Source organism: Vespa crabro, chromosome 17 (assembly GCF_910589235.1).
Source record: "Vespa crabro chromosome 17, iyVesCrab1.2, whole genome shotgun sequence".
Taxonomy (NCBI): Eukaryota; Metazoa; Arthropoda; class Insecta; order Hymenoptera; family Vespidae; genus Vespa; species Vespa crabro.
In genome coordinates this window covers 5,361,812-5,389,200 of record NC_060971.1, presented here as the reverse complement: position 1 = coordinate 5,389,200, position 27,389 = coordinate 5,361,812, and the positions used below count along the sequence as shown (strand labels likewise).

Here is a 27,389-nt window from a genome sequence, read left to right as displayed (position 1 = left end):
GAAGTAAATTGACAAATAAAATGAAAAAATGAATATAAGATGCACTTCTCTATGCATCTATGAATCGGTGCTTATGAAAGTGGTTTTAGTTATATATTTATTGTTCTCAGATATATTCGGGTATTTGGATTTGAATTAATTCCAAATTATTTTTCTATGATTATTAACGCAGAACAAAAGTAATTGTATTTATTATTGAAAAAGAATGCCTTTATATAATTAAAAAATTTTAAGAATACCGTTTCAAATGTCTTTTTCAATAAATTTTTGTGATACTCTGGAAGCCATAATTTTTTACTGTTTTTCCAAAAATTCATCATACCCAGAAATTTAAATAATATTTTACGTACTTTCGAATTTTATTCTGATGAAAATTTAAGTTGGAAACACCATTTCTCATATTTTCGTTAATATAAAAGGCAATCGCAAATTAATAAACTTTATATATTTATCTAACATAAATAAAAATATAATATTCTGATTTTAATGAAATAATATTATATGACATTCTAGCTGTCTATTAAAATTTGAAATTTTATAAGAAATTACATATTTTCTTAGCACCGAAATTCGTATGATGTATGAAGTAATTTTAACTTACCTTTAAGAGATTTACTATTAAAAGATTTCTAGTCTTATTAATGTGGATTATACTGCAATTGATTTCCGACTTTAAATACCTGACGAAAATGCTTTATAAAAGAGACAAGCGTATCAAAAATGAACTTTGTATTGTTAATATATATTTATTTTCGTAATTTTAATTCATGATTCATTAGCTTTAAATAAATTTCAAAAGAAATATGATTGTATATTTTCATTAAAATTGACATAGTCATCATATTTTAATTAAATAGACAATATTAAATATTTTATTAATGTTAATAATATTTTAAGAGTTACTTTTATGTTATTATATCAATATCACATATTAAAACATATTTTATTAAAGGATTTTTAATGTTGTTATACTTTAATGTTATAATATTGTAATCATTAAAATTATGTATTAAACGTAAAATCAAATACATTAATAATAAATGATTAGGCGAATCGCTGGATGACGAACTATCGCCATTTTTCTGTAAATAGATTCATAAAATACTACCGGATCTTGGATATAAAGAAAAGCGGAATAATTTTAAAATTAACTGTCATCATCTCTGGGAAATAAACTTGCTAATTGTACCTATATATTATTCATTTGCACAATCATTTTAATTTCTAAGTAGCTGTATTTTATATAAGTGTGAAATGCATTTATGTAACATTATAAATTTTTATTATGTATAGTTTGTTGAATAAGTAATTTTTTATAATGTTTTTATTTGTAGTAATATACATTAGTATTTATAATTATATATATTAGAAATTAAATAATATATATAATTAATGGAATGATATAAAACTCAAGGATAATGAACAAATATATATGTAAGCTAGCTATGTAATAGATATTGGTACAGAAAATATACAATGTTTGCTGTCATGTACTATTTTACTATTTTAATTACTACTTGTTGTTACTCTATTCTAAACTGTTAAAATAAATATAAACGTTCTTTCGTATATTTGCTGTAGTGAGTTTTGCATCCTTCGTTGTTCTTGACGTTTGGTAAAAATTGTATTTCTATAATAAATGTTCATTGTTAGATCGGAAAAATGTAATATTTATTATCTCTGTATACTAGATACCGAAGGTGAAAAAATATTGTATAATCGTTCTTTTAATTACATGATCATTCTATTAAAAAAATAAATCAAATTAATGTAACTAACGTTCCTAATCTATAAATAAAAAACATTCTCTGATTGCATGTAATTGTACGGTTACTCTCCCAATATTTAAACGCTCTGGGTTTTATTATGCCAATTAGAAATTATATTGACTTATAAAAAAAAAGATTTTATATTAAAAGATTTTATGTCTATATGTGCGTGTGTGTGTGTGTGTGTGTGTGTGTGTGTGTGCACGCGCGCGCACGTGCGTGCGTGTGCGTGTATATATATATATATATATGTATGTATGTATGTATGTATATATTATATTATTCTTATTATTTTTAATACTTATGCCGCCAAATTTTTATATTTATTAATTTAAAAATTCGGAGGATAACACCAGCAGCATATTAAAAGAAAAAATGTGAATTTAAAAATAGAAAATACTTGGACAAATGTACACATGCATGAACTATTAATCTTTCTGAAATATACTTAACGGATCTTCGACTATCTTTTCGGCCGTTTTCTTAAGGTCTCGGGTAACAGATTTTTTTACGATTGGTCTACTTTCTATCAACTTGGATTCTACCAAAGATGTTTTACCAAAAAATTCATTATCATCATCATCACTATCAGCCGCGAACAATGACTTGGCATGTACTACCTTTTTAGAAATAGGTTTTATAGAAGCAAATATATCGTCTTCCGTACTCGACTGATCACCAAATATGTCGGTAGATTTGGAAGTTTTGACAGATCTGTCATCAATGGATGAAATACTTTCAAGTTTTCCAGACTGTTGAGGAACTTTGAATGATTCGACTTTTTGGGTTTGTACTGGCTGCTCTGCGAACAAACTATTAACATCGTCGTCGTCATCGCCGGCATCGTCTTGGAAAAGATTGATTTTCTTTTGTGAAATCTTTGTCGCTACAATGCTTTTTTGTTCTTCATTTTTCGTCGATACCTTCTTCATGATGGAACCAAACAAATTATCATCTTCGTCGTTCTGACCATCTGAGTTCTTATCAAAGAAGCTGATTTTACTCTCTTTCAAAGGGTTTTTCACGGACTTTGTTAAAGGTACCGAAAACAGATCACCGCTTGCATCGTCCGCGAATAAATCTGAAACATGTTTTCTCACCGATTCGTCTTCCCTCGTTTTGATAAATCCACTGCTAAAGAGACTATCATCATCCGAAAATAATAATTCTTTACCTTTATCAGGCGAAGGAGTTTTCGTTACGAACGCAAATAATTGACTCGGATCTTTTAAAGGATCGTAGCTGTCATCACGCAAAGGATCTATAGGTCCTTTCGGATACTCTTGTTTAAACACATCGTTCGTGGTTTCTGTCGAATCATCCATTTGTTCGTATTTATTCTCTTGAACTTTCGTAAAACATTCGATCTCATTCGATCTTACTTCTACCTTTTTTTCATTCTCTACGACGAAATCATTATCAGCTATAGAATTAGTATGATTATTAACTTCAGATTTGATCGAATCTTTTCTAATAGTTTTCTCGGTTTCATCGTTCCCACCAATGATAGTGTCTCTCAAAGATCTACCATATGTAGACTCTCTATCGGGCAAAAGATTTTGGATTGGTGAAAGTATTGGTGCTCTTCCAAACAAAGTATCTTCTCTTTGTGGATCCTCTGGTAAATCTGGTGGTACATCAAACAAATCTTCTTCGTCGGTTGATGGAGACAACAAGGTGTTTTTATTCACGCTTATCGAACTTTCTTTGCTAATACTTCCAAGTTCGGATTTATCATCAGCTATCGAAGGATTTAATTCAACATTTCGTGGAATATTATCGAGGAAATTGGAAGAGGACAACAAACTCAAACGATCGGCGTTCGGAGGAACATAGGAAAAATTCATTGAATTCGACGATTCTTTGGAAATAGAATTTTCATCTTGGGGAATCTTTTCGACCGTATTGATGGTATCAAAGTTTAAACCACTTTGTCTGAGAGCGGATTTCCGTGCATGCCTACTTTGAGGCCGACGTTTTGCTTGAATTCTCACTCGACTCTATCAATATAAAAAAAAGTTGTGTTAATTATTAATAAGAAAAGATTACATAATGAGCAATATAGTAATATAGGTAAGCCTATTTTAATTGATGATTTGACGACAATGAAAACAAATATGTAATTACCTTTGACGCAGTCGAGAGCGTTTCTACTTGTGCCGGTACATCAAAACTAATTGCAGTTTCGGCGTTACTATTACCATTACTTGACCGAGCCATTTCTTTCAAAGGTTCATTACCTTCTGCAAGAAGAAAAATATTAATACATAATATCTCTCACAAACGCAAACACACACACACACACACACACACACACACACACACACACCTGTTGACAAAGTTCGAATTTGTGTACTGATGCAGCCTCCGTCATCGCTGTCCCTATCGAACACCTCATCCTCTTCATCCGTCTTCTCTTCGCTCTTTCTCCACAACGGTGGTGTATCAGTAGGAGAAAGAATTTTTAAATCACCCATTTTCCCCATTAGATCTTTGATTTTTCCTGAGACTGCTCGACGTAGCACTTGAGAATTATCTTCCGTTAACAACGGAGTTGTGGTAGTAAGAATGTTTAACGTTGTCGGTGGATGCTTTTTATTTTCAATATCGACGCTATTATTATCATTAAAGTTATCAGAAGACTTGATATCTACTTGAGCTGATGCTTTCTTCAATACGATTTGATTCGATTCCTCGGTATTCTCTATCTTACTTTCCACTTCCACTTCGCCTTTCTCTTTCCTATCGTTAGCAAATAGATCCTCATAATTATCGTCTTCAAAGAGGACGTCCTTCCCTTTATCCTGATTGTCCTCTCCTTTATCCTCCTTCTTAGACGTGGCTAAAAAGTTATTGGCTGTTTCTTCCGATGTCTTTTTTAACAAAGAAGTTTGACGTTTAACATCTTCCACTTTTGTTTTGTCTTCCCGAGATAAACTCTTCTTATCAATTACTTCTATCGTCTTTATCGGTTCTTTCGTCGAAAAGAAATCACTTCCAGCAGAATTAGTGGCAAAAGTTGGCGATTTGACTCTACTTTCGATTCTCGTATTTTTCACTCCAAATAAATCATCAACGTTATCGTCTTCCTCGTCATCGAAAAGACTACTTTTCTTCGATGTTGTTAACTTAACCGAAGGTTTAATAATATTACTTTCTCTCGAAACGTTCGTACCATGAATTTTATTGACCGAAAAGTTATCGGACGCAATATCCAGGGCTCTTTTCGAAACAACCATGTTATCCTTGTAAGGTTTCGAAACATTACCGAATATATCAACGTCCGGTGAATCTTTGTTACCGAAAATATCGATGTCCTCGTCAAAAAGTCCCTTACGATTGGACAATTTATTTTTGTCCGGATATTGAGGAGTTGTAGCTAAAAAGTCCGTACTCTTTTGTGACCTTGAACCGGAACTAGTCGTAGAGAAAAGTTCATCTCCCGAATCCGATTCATCAAAGAGTGAAGATATCTTTGATTTGTTCGTTTTCGAATCTGCTTTAGGAAGAGGTGGTGGACCAAAGAGATCCTTATTTTCGAAGACATCGTCCAATCCTGTCGATATCTCTGTTATTTGTTCCACGTTCGATTGATTGTTCGACGTCCTCAAGAAAGTAGAATTAACATCCGGAGGATGCAAAGTGTTCGCCACGAAAAGACTATCGCTGATGAATCTCTCACGATACAATTCTTCCGAATTTAAACGAGTCGAAGTATATACGTCATCTGTCCTGTAAGTGTAAAAGAAAACAAAAACGTAATAGAAACCATATACGTACGTATGTTTTTAATGTTATACATTATAGATTTATGATCCTAATAGAAATAAAATGTTAATATAAAATACAGATTAGAAAAACACATTTTACATCGTTAATAAAATAATTCTTAATATGATGACGAATAACATTTAAATGTTTATTTTACTGGAACAACAACTATCTTGTTTTAACTTTTTAAATAAATTTAAAAAAGTATTGAGATATCTTATAAGTCATAGGTCGCAAGTCGATCAGTCCAATATTCTCCACTATTCAAGTTCTTAAAAACAATAACTGTGCATGCACGAAACAATAAAAAAAGCGGTATCAAATAATGGAAATTTTTTTCTTTATGCAAATGTATAACGAGCCGCCGGTTACTCACCTGTGATAAGATATGCATCATATATGAATACGCAGAAAATTGATGATTCCTAAACTATAGTTTCTACAATTCATAAATTATACATAATACTTATCTATGTAATCCAAAGGATTTTATATATCATACATTAATATAAAGTATCAATTATTTATGTGACTTTATCAATAGGTGAAATGAATTATAACATACTTCTTAGAACATTTTTAATTTGTCATATCTCTTTTCTTTATTCCTATCCCTACGCTACGTATTAGGATAAAGCTTAGATTTTTTCTAGTAATTGATACAGACGCACCTCTTTTCTGTGCATATACATGCTATTGTTTTGGCGAATTTTTAACGAACAACGAATAACAAATAATGAAATTTTCTCTTAACAATTGTAATTGTTAATAACAATTAATCCGATAATCTGTGTAGAGTGGACGAATCAGTTAAATCGTAAGTGTGCATTTATCTTGACCGATCGCAAAACATTATTTCCTAGTAAATATCATACATAATTAATTAATAATTAAGGTATATGTACCTTTTTCATCCATAATTTTCTATATGTACAATATTTAATTTTATTAACTTTTCTCGAATCTAACATCCGCGTTATACAATGTATATGCGTACGTTATAAAAAACGTACAGCATAAGTAAAGATATACTATGATGAAATTATATCTGAAGATAACATTTAAATGATTTATTTCATGTTGAAATGAGTCAGTTTTATTCTAAAACACGCCACCTCTTCATGCCCGAATATATAAACAATTTTTTCTCCGAAGCTCGTGCAAAACATATAAAAGCAAGCAAAGATTATATTAGATTATATTAGTAGTGTTTCACGATCGATGCTAGACGTATCATTATTAAATGAACAAGATGAAATCTATATTCGTATTTTGTGGAATATTAATTGCATTATGTCTATTCTGGCAAGTTGAAGGTAAAAAAAATTAAACATTTTGTTGTGTTCAATAACAACAAAAGTACATACAAATGATTAGTTTATAGAAGAGTTGATCAAATTCTTGAAAAGTTTCAATATTTAAAAATCCGATTCAGTGAATTAGTTGAACCATAGTTTCCTTGAACATCTATAGTGATGACTCTTAACCGTAGAAACTTCGATCGATAGTATATAATATGTAAGCTTTATATACTATAGTAAAACTTATACTATATCGATATAGACAAGACTCTACAATGATGATTGTGAAATAAAAGAAAAAATTAGTGAATATTGGATCAGATATGCAATAAACAATGTCTATTGTTCAAATAATCGATTGATATTCTCTGAACATTAAAAAATCAAAACGGAATTTTTTTCAGGAAATTGTCAGTGGAATGACGAAACACTCTCAGTTGGTGAACACATTCGTGATTGTACAAGGATCTTTTGCAATGAGTCCGGCCATCTCTCTGCACTCCCGTGAGTCAGATATGATACGAGTAGAATCTTAAATTAACGAAAGATGTGATTTCGATTTGTACGCGCTATCTTTCTTATGATTTAAAATTTCATTTTGCGTCATATACGAGTTTTTTTTATATAGCACGTATAAGTAATACTAAGACGGTCTTCAACTTAAAAGCAAGTTACGGTCAAGTAGGTCGAGTTTTAAAAAACGAACTTAATGGAAATGTGAATATGACATGGTTAAAAGTACATAAGTTTTACAAAATATTTCTTTTTTCATTTAGATGTCCAGTGTATACATGTGAGGAAATAATCGGATACGAAGACAAAGATTTAAGTAAACCTTTTCCAGAATGCTGTGGAGGACCAATCTGTAAAAGTTAAATATACCCATGCGTTGTGCGAGCATGTGACTATCCGAAAGTTACTTACAAATGATTGTAAGATGAAAATGATATCACGTAAAAAAATATTTTAAATAGTTTTATCAAATGCATGTTAACAGAATTATTGTCTAGATTATAATGAATTATACTGAAGAAGATTGCCTTGGAAGTTTGTTACGTTTACTCAATGTCATACTCAATGAGCCATAATAGAGTGACTAATGTTTGTATCATCCTCTATCAATGATATATGATATACCTCTCTATGAACTTTGGCATTTACTTAACATTTTCTAAAAAGGAAATCGCGAAAAATACGTAAATATCTCTCCCCCCCCCCCTCTTTCCCCCTCTCTACGTATACAAAATGGAAAAAAGATCTATATATGTGTATATATATATACTTTTACACGCACGCACACACACACACACACACACACACACACACACACACACACACACATTGTTTACACATATATATATAGAAAATAGAAAACTTACGACATCGTTTTAATCGTTGTACTGCTTATACTGTGACGTTGAATCGATATACCGCTACTGTTACCGCTATTTTCAAGATTAGCGTCCCAGTTTCCTGAATTTCCTGGCCTTGCAGTAGAACTATCCGCGAATATGAGTTCGTTACTCGAAACACCTTCTGCGTCGCTGTTGGATGAATCCGATGACTGACGACGCGGTATTCTACTCGATAATGTATTCTCGATGGAAGAAGTCAAAATTCCACCGAGTATCGACAGATCACCGACTGGTTTCTAACGCACGAAAATAAAACACAATTGCATAATTAACAATTTGTATGAATGTTATGTCTCACAATATTGTTGTACCTTTTTGTTATTATTCTCCGAATTAATAAGATTCTGTGTTTCTTTTATAGGTTTACTGGATTGCTTTTTAGATGTTGCAAAAAGATCATTATCATCTTCTTCCTCGCTAAATAGATTATTGACATCGACATTGGACTCTGGTGTGCTTGTTGTCCAGTTGGTTTTACCAGTTTTGCCAATCACAACGTCAAGGAACTTCTTTTGTACACTTTCTGTATTCATAGCTTGTTTGCTCTCTGCTTTAGCATCTTTCATAATCCTTTTTACAGGTTGTTTCGATGAAAAGATGTCATCCGAATCTTCTGAATCTCCATCAGCGAATAAATCATCAATCGCTGATTTTGGTTTTATAGCTAAGAAAAAATTAAATCTGCTCGACTCGATTTATTATGACTTGATTTGTTAAAATCTAATGTATATTACACGTTAAACTTACATATTGTACTGATAGGTGGTGGAACATCCATACTAGGTGGAATAATATTCGATTGAAAAACAGGTTGTTTTTCCCATAACTTCGTCGATACATTATCTTCGAAGATTTCTTTGTTATCGTCAAATAAATTGTTGGGTTTATCGTTAAAGAAATCTTCCATACCATCATCCTCTGATGTAAATAGATCGTCCAAATGTAAAGGAATTATTTTTTCATCTATTGTCATATGTAATATAAAGATATTAAAATATTACCTTTAAATTTATTAATAGAAGGTTCTCTTGTTTCATTTGTTATCGAAGGCTTTTGAGCTTGTCGAACGCTACCTAATCTCTTGGCTAGTTCTTCAGCAAAGTTAGGTGTCTCATTGGCAACCTGGACCTGGAAATTACATAAATATATTTTAATTATGTTACGTATATTTTTATGCTTACTTTGAACAATAATAGACATGAAAAAGAAACCACCTTTGGTAGATCCTTAATAGGAGTTGTAGAATCCGATGCAAAACTCATAGTATTCTGAGATATACTGTCTAATTTTCCATGATTCAACAAATACGAAGCATCGTTCGATCTTTCCGATTCGCTCAATGAAGAAGACAATCTGGCATTTATGTTTCGATCGTTTTTTGGATCGAAAGATTCTTGTATTCTTTCTTCCTCTTTATCACTTTCTGACTCATCCTCTTCTTCATCCACTTGCTCAGATTCACTGCTACTGCTTTCTAAACCAATTTTATTCGAAGTATTCCATTTATCCGAACCAATGACATAAGGCAAAGGTCGCTCTTGATATGGATCTTTTGGCCCCAAAATAATACTGCAATAAAAAACATTCTATATCATTTATCACCTTATCGTTCTCTACAATGTGTAATGTTTTTAATAAATATATTAACCTCATAACTCTTGCATCACCTTCATCCTCGCTATCGCTATCAATAACTTCCATTCTTTTATACTTTTCATCCATTATATTTAAGCCTTGTTTTATACTTTCACTTATATTGGCTATAATATCTGTGGTTGGGAGTTCTTGTTCTTTAGAGTCCTGTTGATATTATTCACTTTATAACAGATCTATTATATATATATATATATATTAAGTCTTTTAAATACCTTCTGCAATTCTTCTATTTTTTTTTCAATTTCTATATCATCTTCTTGTACTCGACTCTCAATAAACTGAGTATTGGCTAATGCCAAAGAAGTATTGGTTACATTATCTATAATTATTGCAGTTTCACCCAATTGAGTTGTTAACGAATCTATTGCTTGTTGAGTTTTGTTAGCTTTTGACACTAGATTCTAAAACATAACAGTAATAATAAATAATGTATAAAAATGTATCATGTAGCATATAATTTAAATGTAAGAGATATTATTTATTGACTTCCATCTTACTTCAGAAAATTGTTGAAGATGTTTTAATAATCCTGCATCAGCTGCCAAACTCCATTCTTGCCTCTTGTTTCTCATTTCTTCCGTAGTCCATGATCGTTCCCATGATTTTTCCATTTCATCCGATACATTCTATCATTAAAAATAAATTCAATGCATTAAATATTACTTTTTCTATTTTTTCTTACAATAAACATATGATATTTTTCGACAAAGTATTAATTACCTTAAATAAATTTTAATAAATAAAATTATTAATTATCTTAAATTAAATTTTAATAAATTAAATAAGATAATATTAGGCAAACAATTAAAACAGAAGAAAACATTAATAACAAGTATTTATATAACAATAAAAATAGCACATATAAAAACTGACTGAGTTATTCTCTTGTTTATATTTCTTAACCTAATTTCAAAGTATATTATAAATTAATACCAATGTGCTTACCATATCATCAAATACAATTTCGTAATATTTAATTTCTTTCTGTGACACTACCGATGTTTATAATTTAAGGACACTTTTTCATCCAACAAATTTACAGAAAAACACCCACTTAACACTTGTGATTATAGAAACTTATGACACACACATACACACACACACACACATACACACACACATACAATTGAAAGTATACGATTTCTTCGACAAAAGTGACAGGGACGTATGAAAGATCAAATCGATATTTTGATTCAATGACTTTCCAAATGGTAAAATAATTTCACGATTACTCGAATCTATTTTATTCAATATTGTTTATATTTCTTTAATAAACATATGAATGTTTGTGTATTATATTATTCGTTGTGAAAAATTATAAAAATGTCAATTAAATGGAATAAAAGAATATCTTTATTTTTTCGTGTCGTTTTAGTTTGACTATCGATATCAATATTCAAACATTTTATGCAAAAATGTAAGAAAAATATTTTCTATCTAAGATAGAAACAGGCTCTAATATTTATTCAATACGGACCTGCTTCATTGCGACGTTGCCAAATTAAATAGTATTTTGGTCCGTATTCGAGATTCCGCTGTTCGGCCGATAGAGAAACAGCGTTGCAAATTGTTTGTCAATATTTTGGAGTTTCATAATATTTTAACGAATTTGTAATAGTTATGATACGTTCACCTTTATATTTTTATAATGATATATCCGAAGTGAAGAAATATTTTGATCTTTGATCCTTTAAAGTGATTGCTGTCCCAATTTTTCCTATCGAGGGTATGGAATATTTCAATGTGTGCACGCACACACACGTACATACACACATACGCATAGAATAATAGTATCTAATATATGTATATGATACATCGACAATACTGTCAACGAGTGCATTGTGCATGTGCAGCGATGCTACTAGTATATGCAACGCTGAAATCCCATCTGTTTGATTAAGAAGGAAAATGTTGAAAATATTTCTTAACATTGGAAAGAATTGACTATATTTAAGATAGATCTTATCCAATTGCATGGAACTTCAATTATATTTATAAATGGTGAAAAAATGCAATCCTTTTTTAAAAGTGAAACCTTGATGTAAAAAGGAAGAGAAAAACAATACAGAAAAGGATAGGTAATTTTAAATGTAAAGAAGAATCTTTTATCTTGTCACTCCATTTTGGTAAGTCGACAAGTCAAGATAAATATTCATTTTGCAAATTTGCTGATATTATAAAAATCTTATTTATTTTATATCTCTTCAATATGTATATGAACGTAAGCAGACAACGCATTTATATATTTATTTGTTACATGAAATTCTTTTCCAATAATTAAAACTGCTTAACAATTCCAAAATAATAGATTGTAATTAATAATATTATATATTTGTTATAGATATATGCCAAACATGTATGTTATCAAAACAATGATGTATCCAAGATATGTAGGTGGTCGATTTAACACGGATGCATACATTAGACAATTGTGTATCCTATTTAGTTGATGCACAAAATATTGTCTTAGAGACATTTGTTATTTTTATTGCATATCTTTATTCTTGCTCTTTTTGAGCATCCTTATTGTCATAGAATATTCAGTGTTCACAAAATCACTTTTAATGAGGCTGAAATCACGAACAAGAAGGCAAACTCTCTTTTGAGAAAGTACAGTGTTTTACGACTGACTTTGATGAACAATGAACCATTCCGGAAGCGGAAAACGTCAGGCGAAGGTTCTGGAAGAAAATTATTGGGACTGCAGTGTCTGCACATATAGAAATACAGCGGAAGCATTTAAGTGCCTCATGTGTGACGTCCGCAAAGGAACTTCCACGCGGAAACCCCGCATTAATCCTCAATTAGTGGCACAACAGGTTGGCTATTTTATTTCTCATTACTTCTCATTATATTTACTCTAAAAATTTCTACTAATTATTTTTTTTTCTTTTCTTTTTTTTTTTTTTTTTTTACTGACTTATATGTTCATATATTTCTCATTTAGGTTGCACAACAGCAATATGTGCCACTTTTAAAGCCTGGCAAAAAAGAAGGAAGTAGTGGTAGTAGTACAACTAGCAGTGGAAAAGAAAAAGACCGCAAACTGGACAAACCAAGGCGCAAAAGTAGGCATCCACCTCGTCTTAAAAATATAGATCGTAGTACGGCTCAAACCAATGAAGTAACGGTAAATAATGTTACCGTTGTTATTACTGAATATAAACCAAAAGTTAAAAAAAGTTCGGATCAGTCTGGTATTTCCAGCAGTGCTTCTTCTGAAAATGGAAGTCAGCATGATTCCAACCAAGACTCTAGAAGTCTGGATATAGGAACTGATGCCTAGGTCAATACTATGTCACATATATGTGTGGATTATTCTAATTAATATATTATATGTCAGTTTCCATGTACAGTTGTACACCTTGTGGGCAAAAGCGACAATTTTGTCTATCTGTTACAGCTACACAATAAGTCAGGCATTTTATGCTATCAATGGAATCTTTATTTTATACTATTTTCTTAATAATCTGTACTATTAAAGACAAGTTATTTATAATATAAGAAATTGTACTTAACTATCTTATATTTATTTACTAATTCACATATTATAGTAAATTTTCATGATTAGTAATATTTGTTTTAACTCTTAGACAAAATTTATTCATATATATCATAGATTTTTATATTTATTTTACTTACAATCCATATTTATGCAAAAATTGTATCATTATAAATTTATAATCCATTGTTAACATAATAATGTCTGTGACTTTTACTGAATTTGAAAAACCACTGCCAGAGAGCATGTTACAAGATTATTATTACTATTAAAATCTTTTAACAGAGCTCATGACACATTAGATGTCATTATGCATTGTATGAATAGTTTTAGTTAACATGCTTGTGTGAGCAAAAATATATCAAACAACTGGCACTGGTACATATATACATCTTTTTTGCATTCCAGTTCATTAAATTATTAAAAAGATATTTACCATTTAATTGTGTAAAGATTTCTGACTTTCCAAGTTGTGTATTATCTACTTTTATTTGATATATTTATTAATTAAAGAGAAAATATACTATTTTTATGTTACTTTAAAATCTAGAAAATTTTGCTTATTAAATTTATATAAATCATGTAATTTTAATTTTCTCTGTAGCACAAAGTAGAATATAAAGTGGCCAATTAATTTTTTTTTTTTTTTCTTTTTTTCTTCTCTCTTTTTTTTTCTTTTTTTTTTCTTTTTCCTATGTATTTTAAATACCTCTATAAACAAAACCTTATGTTATTTTTTCAAGTGCTCACACTTTGCATTATAATATTTTAATGTTTAATCGAAATATTTGTCTTGGGACAAAGGACTAAACCTAATAATTTTAATATATTTCATTAGTCTAACTTGTTGCAATTTTTTTTTTTATTATAATTTATATAACTTTTAGATTATATCTCTAGTTTATAAATATTTTTGGTTTTTTAAATAATTTCTAAATATCAATTGAATATTTCAACAATTATAAATTACTGATAGCAAATCTATCTTGTATGATAACAAAATGAAATGTGCATGTTCATAAATGAAAAACATTACATTTCAACAATTAATAGCCGATATTATTAATAACTATCTGATCATTATAAACTGCGATCTATAATTATTTTTATATTTATTTTTATCCGTTTTACACTATACCGAAATATAAATTACATTAAACTCAAATCGTATACGAGATTTAAAAACGATTTGTAAAATATCATTTTTCTTTAAGTATATTGAGTTATTACATACATTATGATTTATTATCAATTTATTAAATTATATATCAATTAAACTATTGCACTAATAGAAATAATATTGGCGAATCCAAGTTATCAACTCAAAGTGAAAGTAAATGAGATACTTTTTGTGAATACTTATTATATAAATATCCAATAATTTACTGAGAATTTCAACTTACTACATAAGTAAAATAAAGAACACTTTTCACAAATTCGTTATATATTATTGTAATGGTGTAGTTATCAATATTTAATTTTTTTTTTTTTTTTTTTTTTTTTTTATTTTTTTTTTTTAATATACATTTCAAAAGTAATTTTTTAATCACATTTATTGTAAACTCTTTTTCCAAGTTTTTTTAGTCGATAAATAATATTTGGCAATTATTCTCATACAATTAATATTAACACTCTTAGTCATTATTAAATCATTGTAAGTTGTATTTTTATGATAATGAAATATTATGAATCAAAGTTTGTATCAACTGCCTTCTTAATATAAATTATCTATAGAAGGGGGAAAAAATTGGAATCCATCAATTGTAAAGAATATAGAATGAAATCACATTGTTGTACAGAATGATTAACTCTTACGAAATACTGTTGGGGATAACATTATATTACTACAGGGAAAGAAATAAATTATGTGCAAAAAAAAGAAATAAGAATTATTATACACAACCATCCCAGGTATATTAAGATCATTATAAACTTTCTTCCTTATTCAGTATTGTGTAATTTATTGTGCTAGAAAGTATATAGAATTTGTCACACAGAAATATTATAAACTAGAGTAAATAGCAAAAGGAACCGAATAAAAACTTCGAAAATCTAATGACATTTGTATTTCATTAAATACCCTACCTATAAATTATGAAAATAGAATTATCACGTGTAAGAAAAATGTGTGTTGTACGATATTTATATTATGTACATATCGAACGTATAGTGTAGGTAAATTATTTACATTTCGTACACAAAATTTAGATAACATTTATTATTTCTTATTTCTTTTTTTTTTTTTTATTAACCCCAGAAGAATTAACAATGTTTAATGCCATGGATTCCATACCCTCAGCCACTTCCATCATTTCTCCTTTTGTGCCATAGTCTTCACTCTTTTTAGAGTTTTCTTTCATTTCCATATGTATAGTTTCTCTTTTTTTAAATCTGTCATTAACTGTTGTAATAATTATAAGAGATATTATATAATAACATCATAGAAATACATACATATTTTTATGAAACATAAACCAAAAAGTAATGTATCATCAATTTGTATGATATAAGTGTTACAACTATGATAAAATAAAATAAAAATGAAATATATACCTGTTGATATTTCAGACAAATCTATAACTTTAAAATTATGAGCTTTGTTGTCACCACCTACAGCAAATACAAGTGGAATATCTGGATTTGCTGCAAGACATTGCAATGCACCTAAATTAGTCTTCTTTTCCCATATAACGCATGGATCTTTACTATCAAGAATATCCCATACTTTGATTATGCTATCATTCGATGAAGTAACTAATAATCCTGGATACGATGAGCTAAAAGATAATCCTAAAAAGTAGACAAAGAAACAGGACATGATTATTCTGTTTATCTTATATATAAATGATTTTTGGGGGTGGGGGAGAAAAAACCTGTAATTTCTGCTTCATGAGCCTTGACTTGCCAAATTGGTGAATCTTCTCTTATGTCATAATATTCAAGGTAACCATTATTTGTGCTAATCTACAATAAAAATTACTATCATATTATCTTTAAAAATACATATACATTACTTATGACATGTATGAAATTAATAATTTTGTAATATTAAACAATTGAAATATTAAAAAAATAAAACTATATATGTACTTACAAGAAAATAATTAGCATCAAAGTGATTCCATAAGACTCTTTCTACTTCTCCAGGTGTCTGCCATTCTTTAACATTGCTTTCTAATTTACAATCGAACAATCTTGCGACTCTAAATAAAATAGTATACAATTAATATATAATACGAATACAATAACTATTATATTAATAGATAAAAATAATAATTACTGGTCTGCACATCCCGTTAAGAGATGATGAGTTTCTAATGGATGCCATTCAAGACTCTGAACTTTTTCATTGAAAGGATCCAATTTGGTGGCAGGTTTGCCATTTTCTAAATCCCACAATAAAACAGTTTGATCAACTGAACCACTTGCCAATATATGTCTGAAAAGAAAATCTTTTACGATATTCATATTTTATAATGAAATTAATTAACAAAAAGTATTAAATAATTAATTACGTATAATTTTTATTCCATGCCAAATCTAATACTGCATCTTTATGACCGATACGGGTCAATTTTTTTTTTTTACTTGGTTTACGCCCAAGTTTAAAAACTGGTTCTAAACAATCAATTAGGTCAAGATCCCAAACTTCGATTATTGGAGTCATACTTCCGATTGCACATAAATTGGCTAAACAAACATTCAAATAAATATGAATAACATACATTACGAAATATATAATTAATCTTTTACTTATTTACCTGGCATTGTATCACTTGGATCAAAATTAAGCCATTCGATACATAATGGAAATGATGGTAACAATATATCATGATGACAATAAAAAGAACCTTCTGCTGCATTATATACTATAATTCATTTAGATTAAGATAGATTAGTTATTTAAATAAAAATCTTTTTTATCAATGAGATTAGTTTAATACAAAAACTAACCAAATATTTCCAATATACTGGCATCACCATCAACGTGTCCTAACAAAACTAAATTATCATCGCCTTTGATCATGTCATCTTCTTTTTCTGAATCATCATCAATCTCTGCTGATGTTATAAGAGGATCTTTACCGTCCTCCCCAAAAGATACTATATTTCCGATATTACAATGTATATCACCGTCTTAAAAATATATTTTTTAATGTTCAAATTTATAATGCAAATATAATATCTAATTCAAAATAATAAACCTACTCTCTTTATCATATTTATCAAAATCATATTCATCGGTTTCCATCGAACTATTGTTTACATCATAGTTCTTTTTAACTTTATTTTTCTCCGAATCAGCTTCATCTCCAATAGCTTCTTCGTCTTCTTCGTCTTCTTCTTTATCCGAATCATCATTCCTAAAAATAATATTTTTCTCATACAATTGGACGATTTTGAAGAAATTTTGTGTAGTAAATTATTACATAAACATACTGCAAATCAAATTGGGTTTGTTTTATAATTTCTTCTAATTCTTTTGATGTCAGTTCAACCTGTAAATCACAATTATCATTTCCTAATCGTGATATAAAATATATATAAAGATAATATATTACGTTATGTTCGTTTTTAAATTAACCTTTTCAGGAAGAGTTGCAGCAATACCTCTCTTAACCCACGTGGTGCACGATACTATATTCATTATGTTTATTTGATTTAAATGCAAATATTGTTATTTATATATACATACGTACATGCATACATATATGTATATGTAAAAAAAAAAAAATATATATATATATATATATATATATATATATATATATGTGTATATATATGTTTATAATTATAAATTAAGGCGTTTATTACTTATCGCTCGAAGCGTGTGTGACTTCAGCGACAGGTATGGACACAATATGAACTGTAAAAGCAAAAAAGGGGACGTGTCTATAAGCTTATATAGGTTATAATTCATAGATGATGTGGAAATGATGCAATGTTTTAATTTTTATAAAGATATAATATAGAAGTATATATTCACTAATTATTATTTTTCACCAAACAATCAACAAAATCTTGTTTTTAGAGACGAATTAAATGAATTAGATACGAAACGCATTTTCTTGAGTTTGGAATGGTTTAGAAAATTTCAGGATCGTTAAGCACATAAACAAACAATCGTATACTTCGTGGAAATAGAATACACAGCATTTAAAAGTTTATATAAAAATCTAATAGTCCATAGTAGCTTCTTGACTTCTGTCGTAAAATTAGAAGAGCGCCACTATATGAAACTAATCATTTTTTTATGAAAAAAAGTCGAAAGCAGTTATTTACACCAACAGCAAGTCCATATTTAATTCATGAACGCTACTGATGAACGTGGTTTCTTTTTAAAAATGAAGGTTTAAACGAGAACATGACTTTTCCGGATTTTTGAAAATACCTTTTTTTTTATGCATACTATTCTCGAAAAAAATACCATTTTCTGATTATTCAAATAAAATAAAGCTTTTTTCAATAGTTCGAAAAAGTCATGTCTTAGCTTAAATCATCTTTAAAATGAGAACTTCTTCAACAAAATCGTTCAAGATTTACGTCTATAATCACTGTCGACGTAAACCATTATAAAACTGTGATAAATAATCTTAAAGACAAAATATTAAATATGTTCACTACCATTGGTTTTCTAATGGTTTACGCCATCAAATAGAACAAACGTAATTCTCAACCAATTTCGATGAACACGGTCTCATTTTAAAGACGATTTTTGAAAAAGCTTTCTATCTGTAGATAAATTATTCTTGAAAAAATGATCGAACTATACTTTCTTTTTCTATTTATTTTTTTATCTTCTTATCTTTTAAATCTTTGTTATCTAGTTATCTTTTTATCTAGTTATACATATGGAAGACTGAAAAGTGCGAGTTCACAATCTACTAACTACTTACTCTAACCCAAACAAAACCAATCGTTATTTAAGCATAAGAAGAGAATAACCAAACAAGTTTATACATCGATACGACAGATACATGGTGAGGACAGCGTTCCCCGCTTGTATTCGTAATTCATATTTTGTTCATACCTGTCGCTGAAATCACATACGCTTCGAACAAAAGGTAGTGAACATTTGTTAACCTTGTTTCAAAAAAATTTCCAATAATCAAGTGTTTTAATCTGAATTTTTTTGATTTATCAAGATTTGCATTATTGATAAGTTACCAAAAGATCGTAGCGCCAATGGTGATAGAAATAGAAATTAAATTTTCGAGATATCGTTTTAAATATGAGTTATCTATATACCTAATCGATATATAATCGATTAGTACTGATGATTTTTTACGACTTGTCTTATTTATTTAATTTTACTAATAACGTTACGTATAAATCTAGATTTTTAATTTATAATAAACACTATATCTCTTTTATTTTCTATAACTTTATATAGATATAATATTATATTTATGTAAGTATTTTCATTTGTGATTTAACATAACCTGACGCTTTTCTGTATACATAAATTATTTTACAATATTTCAGAATGAACAGTTTCTCAGATCCACGACGTCCCGAGAAGGAAATTCGATACAAACCTACGGTGTCAAGTAATCAAGCACAACCAGGAGATGATTCGATACCAGATTACATAAATATTCTAGGAATAATCTTCAGTATGTGCGGTTTAATGATGAGATTGAAATGGTGCGCTTGGCTAGCTCTTTATTGTTCCTGTATTAGTTTTGCCAATTCTAGAGTCAGTGATGGTACTAAACATATACTTAGCAATTTTATGTTATCCATATCTGCCGTTGTAATGTCTTATTTACAAAATCCACAGCCTATGACTCCTCCATGGGCAACAGCGATACAATAAAATATTAGACATAATTAGGAAATTACATTGTTTACGTTAAATATATTTATATGTATGTATATTGAATTTGTCATTTGTCATTTTTTAATATTAAAAAAGTAAAATGTATTACATATATAAATTTGTACTTTAATATGATATGCACATCAAAGGAATAAATGATGAAGTAAAACTTTTCATGTACTTACCAAGATATTTGAGTTATTTATTTTCCATATATATTTATGTATCTATTCAAACAAATTTCCAATTGATATCTCTCTTCATTCTTTTATTTCTTATAAATTATTATATTTCATTATACATCAAAATCAACTTTGCACAGCATCTTTCTACAGATATTCTATATGTATGACTTTTATTAAGTCCATAAATATTACATTTCTAAATATATCCCATATTGACTAGAATTATATGCGTTATACGCGTTTCATCTACTTTGTACACAAGTACAATGTTTAAATTTTTATTATTAAAAACATTGCCATGAGAGACTTTATAACCTTTGATAATGCGTCATCTACCTTGTGTGTCATCGAGTGTATTCATTTTTAATATCATAGCATATTAATTTCTTTTTCCTATTTTTGATCTTATAAACATGTTAAGTATGAAAAATCATTAATAGATGAATAAGTTTTTCTTTTTTTGTTATTCTTCTAACCTAGAAGAAAATAGGAATATATAATTGAAACATAAGAAATCGTTTGATCTATATGATAATTCACGTAAAGACATATAAATGCAATAATTCTCTGCTAGTTCAAAAAGGTATTGTTATTAAAAATGTATCAAAATGAATTTGCTCCTAATTTTCTAACAAGAAATATCGATATTCGATAGGCCAGTGTCATCGTACGCATAGCGCGTACGTTTGACTTACGAAACAAATTTCTTACTTTCTAACCACGAACCTCAAGATGTTTCACTTTGTACGAATCTTAAATATTGTTTTTATCGAACATATTACATCCGTTTTATTATCTCGTTCAATAGAACATTCTCACCATAGTTATAATCTATAAATGATTTATAATGCATTCTCGAAAAGAAATTAAATTTTTCGAAGTAATAAATGATAATTAAACGTATCGACTTTTATTTAAAAAGTCTCCTTTTCTTTCATGTTACATCTGTAACTTTATGAAAAGGATAAAATCTATGTGAAAAAAAAAAGAAGAAAAAAAAAAAAAAAAAGAAAAAAATAGTTAAACGCAAAACTGTTCGTGTTAATCACATCGTCGCTTCTTAAGATTTATTAATACAGTGTTGGTCAATATTTAATTCGATTAACCATTAACGATTCACAATTGAAATATTTAATTATCAATTACAATTAATAATTAAATGTTTACTTATACATCGATGTGAATCGTATGATTAAAATTCACATATCGACGAACTATTTCGTAGACTCGTACATTGACTAAACTTTTTCGTAGATATATTGAATCATTGACGAACTACTCCATAGATACTTTCATCTCATATATCATTGAATATGACAATTAAATAGTTTAATTGAAATCATTAATTCAATTAAAGATATATTGCCTAACACTGTTTATTAATATTTGTCATTCAATCATTAGTCGATAAATCAATATTATCCTTTAAGCGTATACTCTAATCGATTTGTCTTTGTTTTAAAAATCTAATCGTTCACAGAGCGTATATTTGTAGAGAAATTTCAAGCGATCGATCATATTGGCACAAGTTTTGCTTAATCTTCATTTTGAACAGTTGTTAAACAGACCTTTTTCGAAAAATTACCTTTCTTTATTCGATTAGGCTAGAAAAGTTATCGTAAAAATTGTAGATCATCCTTTTTTTTTTCTTTTTCGTTTTGCTAGACGCTGCTTTCGCCTCGACCCATCAACGTAATAGGATAAACATATTTCTTTCGTTTAGCATTAAAGAATGGCGAAGAACTGTGTTGTGCGGTAGTTGGTGTAGGCGAAAGACCACGAAGAAGAGGCAAAGATGCATCACTGCTTAAACCAGTAGCATCGAATCTTCTTTTCCATTCGGCACCAAGATCAGTGGCAGGTGCCATTAATCCTTTACATTCTGGAGAACTTCGAACGCTAAGGAACACGTCGTTACTGCTATCACGTTGACCTGACGAGCCCTGAAAGAACGATCGGAAATACGAAAGATTCAAATTAGATTCGAAAAGGTTTAAACAAGGAGATCTTATTTTATGCAAATAAGATTGACTGGGGAATTTTACTCTTGGTACCTTAGCCTCGAAGAAATCTAAACTAGATCCGTTCGTCTCGTTATCTCCTTCAGGAAAATCTACTTGTACATGATGAGACGTACGTGAAATTCTGGAGGAATGAGAGGACGCATGAGTGGACGAATTTTCCGATAGATCGTCTCTACAACATGCAGCCATGCATACCCTTTGTTCTCTGGAAAAAAAAAAGGAAAAAAAAAAAAAAAAAGAAAAGAAAAGAAAAACAAAGAGTTACAATGAATTATTGGAAGATCTTATCAGAACAAATTTATTAAATCAATGTGAAAAAGATTCTTTGTTTCTTAAAAAGGACCTTCTAACGATAATCGAATCCCTTCTTCTTGGTACAGGCGGCGGAAGATCAGCTGTCAAACTCTTGGCACTTTCGTAGCTTGCCTCGCTATTACCACTACTGCTATTACTTCCAATATTCTCCTCCCTCAGAAAGTAATTCTTCGCCGAGAGCATAGCAAAGTGGAGATTGTTTTTGAGGTCGTCCGCCGCCGTTGACAAGTTTCCCGGAATCTTTGGTGTGCGTCTCATTGGTCTTGGCGGTGGTATTGGCGAGGGTGGATTACTCGATGTCTCTGACAATGTTTCGGGGGTGGCAAGGGGTGCAGTACGAGAGACATCTTCCCAATCTCCACGACGATTTAATCTTTACGAATGAAAGAGTAAAAAAGATGAATGACGGAAAAATGAAAGAGAGGATAATTATTTTACGATTCGATCTAAACGAGAAGCATTTTCCCTTCGAATAAAATGAATGATGAAGAAAGTATAAAGGAAGAAACAAAGAAAAAAAAAAGAAAAAAAAAAAACCATGAAAGAAAATTTCCCTTTAACCCACGATCGTTCTTAATCATCGTCTATCCCATTACTAGTTGCAAATAATCCTTAATGATCGAATGGTGATGTGATTTATTCAAGTGCTTCGAGTATATTAAAAAGCAGTGATAATGTATGTATGTCGCGTGTTTAAATGAAGTGAGATAAGCGCGTTCAATGAAATGCAAAAAAGCGTGAGAGATGAATTATCCTTGAATCGTGTGTATAATAGTTTTTGACACGTTTATAATTCAATTTATCGTACCTATTCAGAGGGATATCACTAATGAATCGAAAACTACATCTTATTTAATCGAAGTTAAATGAAAGTTCTTCGATAGAAGAAATTAGAAATGGTACGCGAATTAGATTAAAATCCTAGAGTAGAGAGTAGATCCATCGAAAGATTCTCGTTCGAAATCACTCGAGATAGGGACTTTCTGTTGGGTCCTTACAATTTACTGTCATCTGGTCGTGGTGTGTTGAGCAAGTCGCTGGCCAAGCTAACGTATTCCCATGGTATTCCTCTGGAGTCAACGCTGAGTTCTCGACCAGCCTGCGGGAATTCCGTCGGACTCTGCAATGATGTAAAGCTCGTCTCGAGGCAAAGCTTGTGAGGTGGTGTCCCTGCTAGATTATTGCTCTGGCTCTTGACCGGAGTAGAAGGTGAGAGAAGAGCCCTCATTTCTTGCTCGATCTCTAGCTCCTGGACCTCCATAACTTCTCGAACTTCCGATGGTTCAGCGGACGAAGCATGTCCAGATGCCAAACGCTGTGGCTTCGCTGGTCCCAGGGTTGTTACAACCTGACATATCCATACGCCATTTTTCCATATTATCCTGCATAGTCATGCGAGAGTACTCCTTCTCTATTTTGTTTTTTCTTTCTTTTCTCTTTTTATGAATGTTCGCGAGCTCTCTCTCTCTCTCTCTCTCTCTCTCTCTCTCTCTCTCTCTCTCTCTCTCTCTCTCTCTCTGTTGCGAAAGTCGAAGAAAATCGATCGAAATCAAATTTTCTTTTCTTCGTCCTTCGCACATACAGAGATACACAGACATATATTTCGATACGCTCACACAATGATCTTTTCTTTTATATGTAATATAGATGATATTGCACAATGGGGTAATAACATTCGCAGACGTTCTCGAAAAGAAATCGAATTGACATCGATATAGTGGTGATAATAAAAGAGGATTTGAGGGTCGATGCATGATGCTCGAACGGTATGTTACGAGTGGAGTATGAACGGATTTTTACGATGATTAACTTGGCTCGTAGAAAATGATAAACTTGCTCTGGGCTGTAAATCAAACATCTTATGGATCGCGTGTAATCATATTGTTTTTTCTTTTTTGTAATAATCTTACAGAAAATTTTTCTTTATTTTCTACTTCAATGCTATTTGGATTATAACTATTAGAAAGTACTAATTATTTTTCTAACGTTCGAATTATTAATCACTAAAATATATAGCTCGTACTATGTCTCCACAACATGCACTTGTGTAAAATACTTTTAAGAGTATGATCAAATAAAAGTGAATCGTTTAAATGTGCTCACAAAGAATCGTACATATTTAATAACTCAAATATTTCTTCTCTCGTCATCGAGAAATTAAAGATATTCTCTGGAAAAGACGAACGATGCCATATAAAATGTGGAATATGGAATGGCACATTTCTACATTTTTTTCTCATGTTCACTCATGTTTCACGTTAATATTATTATAATATTAACTGATATTATTGCATATTAATGTAATACCATTTAATAATAATATAATCATTTTAAATTCGATTCACTTTAATTTAATCTACTCAAAAATGCAATGGCGATATGGATATGTTACTCTATGCGTGATGAACATGCATGTCCGGTGAAAGTAGTGTCATCCAAACTATATGTGATTATCTTTCGAAACAAAATCCCTTTCTTACTTCAACCTTACAGACACCTCGATATAAATACTTCTCTGCATAGAAACTAATGAGTTTTATGTTAAGTAACTACATGAAGTGTATATAATAGATGAAAATGAAACGTGGAAAAGTTATTAGGATATGCACGGTGAATTATGCGCAATGAGATGATAGTGAAAAATCCGCGATCTGTAATCGTGGATTGTAAAAACGTGCAATGTGAAAATTGCATAGGGATAATTATGAAACGAACGTGGATTATGAACATATTTGGTGAATTCCCAAGATATCAGTAATGTCCAATCGAAAAAATAAAATAAAATAAAATAAAATTTTATTCGAATAGTTCTATCATTTTATGTAGGTATATGTAAGAGGAAATAAAGAGAAATGGATAGAAGATAAAATATATTTATATCTGAGTTTATTACCACAGTGGCCCACCACGTACAGTGATAAGCAAGGAAAAGAAGAAAAAAAAGGAAGAAAGAAAGAAAAGAAAAGTAAAGAGAAAAGAAAATAAGATTATTGCAAATATCTAAGGAGACGTCGTTTTGTTTTAATACCTTGTCTCGTGGCAGGAAGAGGGTGTGGTGGCATAGGCGTCGGCGTTGGCGTCGGCATCGCGGCCACGTGTCGTCGAAGTATTTTGATGATGGAGTACGACGTATCGTTGATCGGATGCTCTCCTGTACGTTGGTACATCTAGCTCGAGAGATGCGCACAAAGCTGCACGCGAACTTGCACCATCGGCTGCATCGTCGATTGCATCTGTGACTGTATTGGCAGCTGCATTGGCATCCACGGTACCGCTCCGATTTCTGCACGCTGACACCTAATCCACACCACACACCCTCAAGCCACTGTCATTCCATTGGCTCTATCACCTTCCTCCCCTATTGAAAATTATCCTATCCTTTCGCTAGCTACTCGAAAGAGACTGACAAGAGAGATATATAACAAAAATTCGAGTTTATTTCCTATATCGACCTTAGATTTTCCTTTCCTTTTTACGAAGACTCCCAAACAATTTGGATCTTGATAATTTCCCTTTCTCGACTTTTTTCCTAATGACAGATATATGTATATATGTGTATACGTGTATATGCGTGTATTTACTAAAAAGCGTTTTGTAAATAAAAGTAAAGAATTGTCGAGTAATGAGTTCTTACGGAAAAAGAAAAAAAGGAAAAGAAATAAAACAAAGATTATAAAACTGAATAGAAGAAGCGATGTAGTATGTTAAACTACGCGAAGCTGCTAGCTAGAAGGTACAACAAGCGTGTGTATTAATATTGAAATAATAATAGTAACGTTTGCGATCTATTTGCCAATTAAAATTGAAAAATCTCGATAAATTATAAAAATTACATATACAAAATTTAGGAAACTTCGTTCCATGAATCAACAAGAACGATAATTTCGATGGCATTAAATATATTGATAAAAATTGCGTACATAGTGCAGCCTATAACAAAGACAATCTTTCATTGCAATCAAATCGACCAAATGTATTTGATTATTTTTGTAAAGTACTTCATCTAAAATTGTTCTCATTGTTTTGTCGTATTCATTATACATCGGTCGTTTTGAATGTAATTTATAGAAGCTAAGAGGAATGAGTTAACGAGACGAAGGGAAAAAATTTTTTACCCGTAAGTAGAAGTATTGAATGTATTATTACCTAAACGTATCAATAATTCATGCGTTATCAGGCAACATGCTTATTGATCAAATGATTTTATTAATTCGACTGAATATGTATATACGCGCTTTATTGGTAAGACTCTATTAAATTCACAAATTTGCATTCAATTGCATATGTAACTCTATATCTATCTATATACAAAAAAACAAATATACTACATTTCTCGTAGATATGTATGCATGTATGTATGTATGTACAAATACGACGCAACCAGGATAATCTGGATAATTCTAATGCTATGAAAAACATTACAAAAAGAGATTTATTCTTACTTGATAAGGGAAGCATGACTATACACAGAACTTAAAAATCGTACCTAATCATTGGACGAATAACAACGCACATACATTGTGTACAGTAAAACTAAAAATAAGCTTCGTTTTACTCTAATTCATTCCAAATGAACTATCACCCTTTAAGGATAATTATTGTCCTTACATGTACATATACATATACAT

At 30.2% G+C, this 27,389-nt stretch overlaps 6 protein-coding genes across 23 annotated transcripts in view; 3 read left to right on the top strand and 3 right to left on the bottom strand.

Annotated features, from left to right (window-relative positions):
• Positions 1-1,429: 1,429 nt before the first annotated feature.
• On the bottom strand, positions 1,430-11,169 carry LOC124430187 (WASH complex subunit 2). 2 transcript variants are annotated; one of them, XM_046976410.1, is made up of 13 exons: positions 10,858-11,169; positions 10,410-10,538; positions 10,125-10,313; positions 9,905-10,056; positions 9,471-9,825; positions 9,258-9,384; positions 9,004-9,174; positions 8,568-8,920; positions 8,221-8,492; positions 4,099-5,501; positions 3,897-4,012; positions 2,390-3,769; positions 1,430-1,630 (listed from the first exon to the last, which is right to left on the bottom strand). In XM_046976410.1, the coding sequence occupies exons 1-13, from the start codon at positions 10,858-10,860 to the stop codon at positions 1,529-1,531; spliced, it is 4,752 nt and encodes a 1,583-aa protein (XP_046832366.1). In that variant the 5' UTR covers positions 10,861-11,169; the 3' UTR covers positions 1,430-1,528. The 2 variants fall into 2 exon arrangements, with proteins under 2 accessions (XP_046832366.1, XP_046832365.1); XM_046976409.1 differs by having other exon boundaries at positions 1,430-3,769; positions 10,858-11,165.
• LOC124430193 lies at positions 6,698-7,989 on the top strand. Its single transcript, XM_046976433.1, has 3 exons — positions 6,698-6,856; positions 7,246-7,345; positions 7,618-7,989. Exons 1-3 carry the CDS (start codon positions 6,784-6,786, stop codon positions 7,715-7,717), a joined length of 273 nt encoding a protein of 90 aa, XP_046832389.1. The 5' UTR covers positions 6,698-6,783; the 3' UTR covers positions 7,718-7,989.
• Positions 11,170-11,419: 250 nt separating the features above from the next.
• LOC124430190 (YY1-associated factor 2) lies at positions 11,420-13,430 on the top strand. 3 transcript variants are annotated; one of them, XM_046976427.1, is made up of 3 exons: positions 11,420-12,038; positions 12,254-12,731; positions 12,860-13,430. In XM_046976427.1, the coding sequence occupies exons 2-3, from the start codon at positions 12,555-12,557 to the stop codon at positions 13,196-13,198; spliced, it is 516 nt and encodes a 171-aa protein (XP_046832383.1). In that variant the 5' UTR covers positions 11,420-12,038; positions 12,254-12,554; the 3' UTR covers positions 13,199-13,430. The 3 variants fall into 3 exon arrangements, with proteins under 3 accessions (XP_046832383.1, XP_046832384.1, XP_046832382.1); XM_046976428.1 differs by having other exon boundaries at positions 11,420-12,133; XM_046976426.1 differs by having other exon boundaries at positions 11,420-12,731.
• Positions 13,431-14,883: 1,453 nt separating this feature from the next.
• LOC124430189 (periodic tryptophan protein 1 homolog) lies at positions 14,884-19,057 on the bottom strand. Of its 7 annotated transcripts, none has more exons than XM_046976422.1 (13): positions 19,040-19,057; positions 18,230-18,281; positions 18,000-18,052; positions 17,855-17,913; positions 17,624-17,778; positions 17,369-17,551; positions 17,176-17,283; positions 16,930-17,104; positions 16,695-16,853; positions 16,509-16,617; positions 16,288-16,378; positions 15,968-16,204; positions 14,884-15,815 (listed from the first exon to the last, which is right to left on the bottom strand). In XM_046976422.1, exons 1-13 carry the CDS (start codon positions 19,040-19,042, stop codon positions 15,640-15,642), a joined length of 1,560 nt encoding a protein of 519 aa, XP_046832378.1. In that variant the 5' UTR covers positions 19,043-19,057; the 3' UTR covers positions 14,884-15,639. The 7 variants fall into 7 exon arrangements, with proteins under 7 accessions (XP_046832378.1, XP_046832375.1, XP_046832377.1 ...); XM_046976419.1 differs by lacking the exon at positions 19,040-19,057 and adding an exon at positions 18,807-18,860; XM_046976421.1 differs by lacking the exon at positions 19,040-19,057 and adding an exon at positions 18,843-18,860.
• Positions 19,058-19,270: 213 nt separating this feature from the next.
• On the top strand, positions 19,271-20,293 carry LOC124430192 (protein Asterix). Of its 3 annotated transcripts, XM_046976430.1 has the most exons (3): positions 19,312-19,479; positions 19,809-19,826; positions 19,901-20,293. In XM_046976430.1, exon 3 carries the CDS (start codon positions 19,902-19,904, stop codon positions 20,232-20,234), a length of 333 nt encoding a protein of 110 aa, XP_046832386.1. In that variant the 5' UTR covers positions 19,312-19,479; positions 19,809-19,826; position 19,901; the 3' UTR covers positions 20,235-20,293. The 3 variants fall into 3 exon arrangements, with proteins under 3 accessions (XP_046832387.1, XP_046832386.1, XP_046832385.1); XM_046976431.1 differs by lacking the exon at positions 19,809-19,826 and having other exon boundaries at positions 19,271-19,395; XM_046976429.1 differs by lacking the exon at positions 19,809-19,826.
• A 191-nt stretch (positions 20,294-20,484) lies between these two features.
• LOC124430188 (diacylglycerol lipase-alpha) overlaps positions 20,485-27,389 on the bottom strand; it is a 31,215-nt gene continuing 24,310 nt past the window's right edge. For 6 of the 7 annotated variants that reach the window (XM_046976414.1, XM_046976416.1, XM_046976411.1 and 3 more), the window contains 4 exons: positions 23,760-24,109; positions 22,790-23,134; positions 22,477-22,651; positions 20,485-22,365 (listed from right to left, as the gene is read on the bottom strand). In XM_046976414.1, coding sequence (XP_046832370.1) covers positions 22,084-22,365; positions 22,477-22,651; positions 22,790-23,134; positions 23,760-24,109 — 1,152 coding nt within the window. In that variant the 3' untranslated portion in view covers positions 20,485-22,083. Of the gene's footprint in view, positions 22,366-22,476; positions 22,652-22,789; positions 23,135-23,759; positions 24,110-25,789; positions 26,059-27,389 lie in introns of all 7 variants that reach the window. The other variant, XM_046976415.1, reaches the window with a different exon arrangement.